At 42.7% G+C, this 2,880-nt stretch overlaps 1 protein-coding gene across 1 annotated transcript in view; it reads left to right on the top strand.

Annotated features, from left to right (window-relative positions):
• cerk (ceramide kinase) overlaps nucleotides 1-2,656 on the top strand; it is a 58,075-nt gene extending 55,419 nt beyond the window's left edge. Inside the window, exon 13 of the mRNA XM_037696063.1 lies at nucleotides 2,107-2,656. Coding sequence (XP_037551991.1) covers nucleotides 2,107-2,158 — 52 coding nt within the window. The 3' untranslated portion in view covers nucleotides 2,159-2,656. The remainder of the gene's footprint in view (nucleotides 1-2,106) is intronic.
• Nucleotides 2,657-2,880: the final 224 nt, after the last annotated feature.

The raw sequence follows: 2,880 nt of genomic DNA, 5'->3' as shown, positions 1-2,880 counted from the left end.
TATATATATATATATATATATATATATATATATATATATATATATATATATATATATATAATGTTAAAGGAGCCTAAATGTACTAACCTCTCTATGGCAGTGTAAAAGATTTTATGTATGAATGTGTGCTACTAAAGCTAAACAACATATGGCATCACTGAAGCCATTTTATCTAATAACTTCTTCTTTTATTGGTCTTTAACTTCAACTTTTATTACAGGCAGATCTTTAAAAGTCTTTGTGCTTTCAAACTCTACATAGGCTGTCCCATTAAAGGCAGTGTCTCATGCAATGTGACTGTTGGGACCTGGAGACAAAGAAAATGCACACATTTTTATTATTGTACGCTGCTGGAAACGTGGACATATTATTGTACATTCTCCATCTGTACAAACAAACTTTCTTTTGTTCTGCCCATAACGTCTGATCTGCTCAAAGAAATTTAACAAAACCTGACACACACATGGATCATCACTAGACAGTGTCACATACATAATGTCATCACCCCAACTCTACTGTGAAGGTTACACATGCCTCAGGGCTGTGTGTTGAGCCCCCTCTTGTTCACTCTGCTCATATATGACCGTGCACCTACACATCCAGGCTGTCACATTGTAAAGTTTGCAGATGATACAGCGGTGGTGGGATGCATCACAAACAACGATGAGTCCAGCTACAGGCAAGAGGTGGAACACCTGGAGAGCTGGTGCAGAAAGAACAACCTTCACATCAATGTGAAAAAGATGAAGGAGATAGTCGTGGATTTCAGACGGAGCAAACACACCTACTCCCCCCTGAATATAGAAGGATCTGCAGTGGAAGTGGTCTCCAGCTACAAGTACTTGGAGGTGCACCTGAATGCCAACCTCAGCTGGGGCAACAACACCACCAGCCTGATCAAGAAAGCTCATCAGAGACTCTACTTCCTCAGGTGGCTGAGACAAGCTGGTCTGGGAAGCTCAGTCCTCACCTCCTTCTACAGGTGTGCAGTGGAGAGCATCCTGTGCTCCAGCATCAACGTGTGGCATGGAGGCTGCACAGCTGCAGAAAGAAAAGCTTTGCAGAGAGTGGTGAAGGCTGCACAGAAGACTCGTGGAGTCAGCCTCCCCATCATCACAAGCATCAGCACCTCCAGATGCAGGAAGAGGGCCACCTGCATCATGAAGGACCCCACTCACCCAGCACACACACTTTTTGCCCCGCTCCCCTCAGGAAGGAGGTTAAGGAGCATTAAGTGTAGAACCACTAGACTGAGGAACAGCTTCTACCCTGAGGCTGTTAGACTCATGAATCTCTATCCAGGATTATCACAGTGAAAAAAAATGGCAGTAATGTCACTTGATTGGTGGCATGTACTGCTGACTATACATGCTGCTGATCTCATGCTGCTGATCATCTCATGCTGCTGATCATCTCATGCTGCTGTATTCATTCATACCCATCTGCTCACACAGACCCATGTTTGGGCTGCTGTTACACCGTATTGTTTAACATCATTAGTGTTTAGCGTATATCTTAGATCCTTATATACCGTTTCTTTTTACATTTTATATTTTGCTATTGTTTGATGTAACTGGGACCCTGAGTACATTATTTCATTCCACCTCATGTACCACGTGTTGTGAATGACAAACTTGTCTTGAACAAATCAAGATCAAGGTATTTGCTCGTCCAAGCCATTGCTATCGATTTCTGTACGAAGGCTTGTCGATGGGCGTATACGGTGCCGTAGGCGGAACTCTTGAAGACGTTTGCACCAACATTCAGCTACGTTTTGTTCAGAATATGCTGGTAGTTTGTATACAAATAGACAAAAACCACAGCTCTAATGTGCTAAACAGGACATGGGTATGAGACAAATTTCAAGATATGTATCAAGAACTTTTGAGATGATTCTGGAAAACAAAATAAAAAGAACTGGTCCTGGCCGATCTCTGGAACTGGTTTTGTTGTTGAAATCCTCTTACAAATCTGAACATAGTGGTGCCGTCCTGCTGCTTTGATCTCTGCTTCGTAGTCTTACTGGAAAGATCGTGGTCATTAGGTTGATGGTTTGTTATTCAGACTAAATGATGCGTTGTGCGTCCGTGTGTTTTGTCTCCACAGTGTCCAGCACCAGCTGATCCGGCTGTTTGCTCGGGGCATCGAGGAGCAGTGAGGAGCAGCAGCCAGAGCGACGTGAAAGAAAAAAGATAGAACAAAGAAGATTCCCCGTAAACAAACATTGAATCCCAAAACCTGGGACTGAATAATCTCTAAAAAGTAGAATCGCAGAACTGATAGGAACATTTAAATTTAATAGTTTTTGCAACTGTGACCCCATTTAAACCCAAATCTTTTCTTTTTTTATGTTTTTCTTTTGACAAATGAAACGGAGAGGATCTCAAAAAGAGCCGAACTCTTACCGCAGCCGCTGCAGAAGCTTTCCATGCTGCTATAAAGGACATTAAAGAAGGACTCATTCTGTGAAGAGATGGTAAAGGAGAAGCTTTGTGGGAGGGATACAGAAAAATGCCATAAAGTTCACCAATGAACTTTGAAAACACACATATACACGGGGGCTGATCTTTCTTTTTGGGAATGAAAAGGTTTGACCCAGGTGAAAGCTGATACGAGCCGCAGGCGCTAATAAAAAGAGGTAAATAGCTGCTAATACACTAACAGGACCCTGGTGGCTGCTGCTGATAAGGCAAAGTGGTTGTCAAGTGATTTGGTGAGTTTCAGCATCGCTGCGCTGCACCTGTGGCTCCTCCAGAACCGGGAGCAGACAGAAGTATGGACCGTTCCTGTGATTAAAGACAATCTGCTGCTCTGATCTGAAATTAACCTCAGTTAACGCTTAAGATCAAGCTGGTCTTGATGGAAAGAAGAATTAAATTT

Source organism: Nematolebias whitei, chromosome 22 (assembly GCF_014905685.2).
Source record: "Nematolebias whitei isolate Nwh7 chromosome 22, NemWhi1, whole genome shotgun sequence".
Taxonomy (NCBI): Eukaryota; Metazoa; Chordata; class Actinopteri; order Cyprinodontiformes; family Rivulidae; genus Nematolebias; species Nematolebias whitei.
This window is presented reverse-complemented; position numbering and strand designations above follow the sequence as displayed.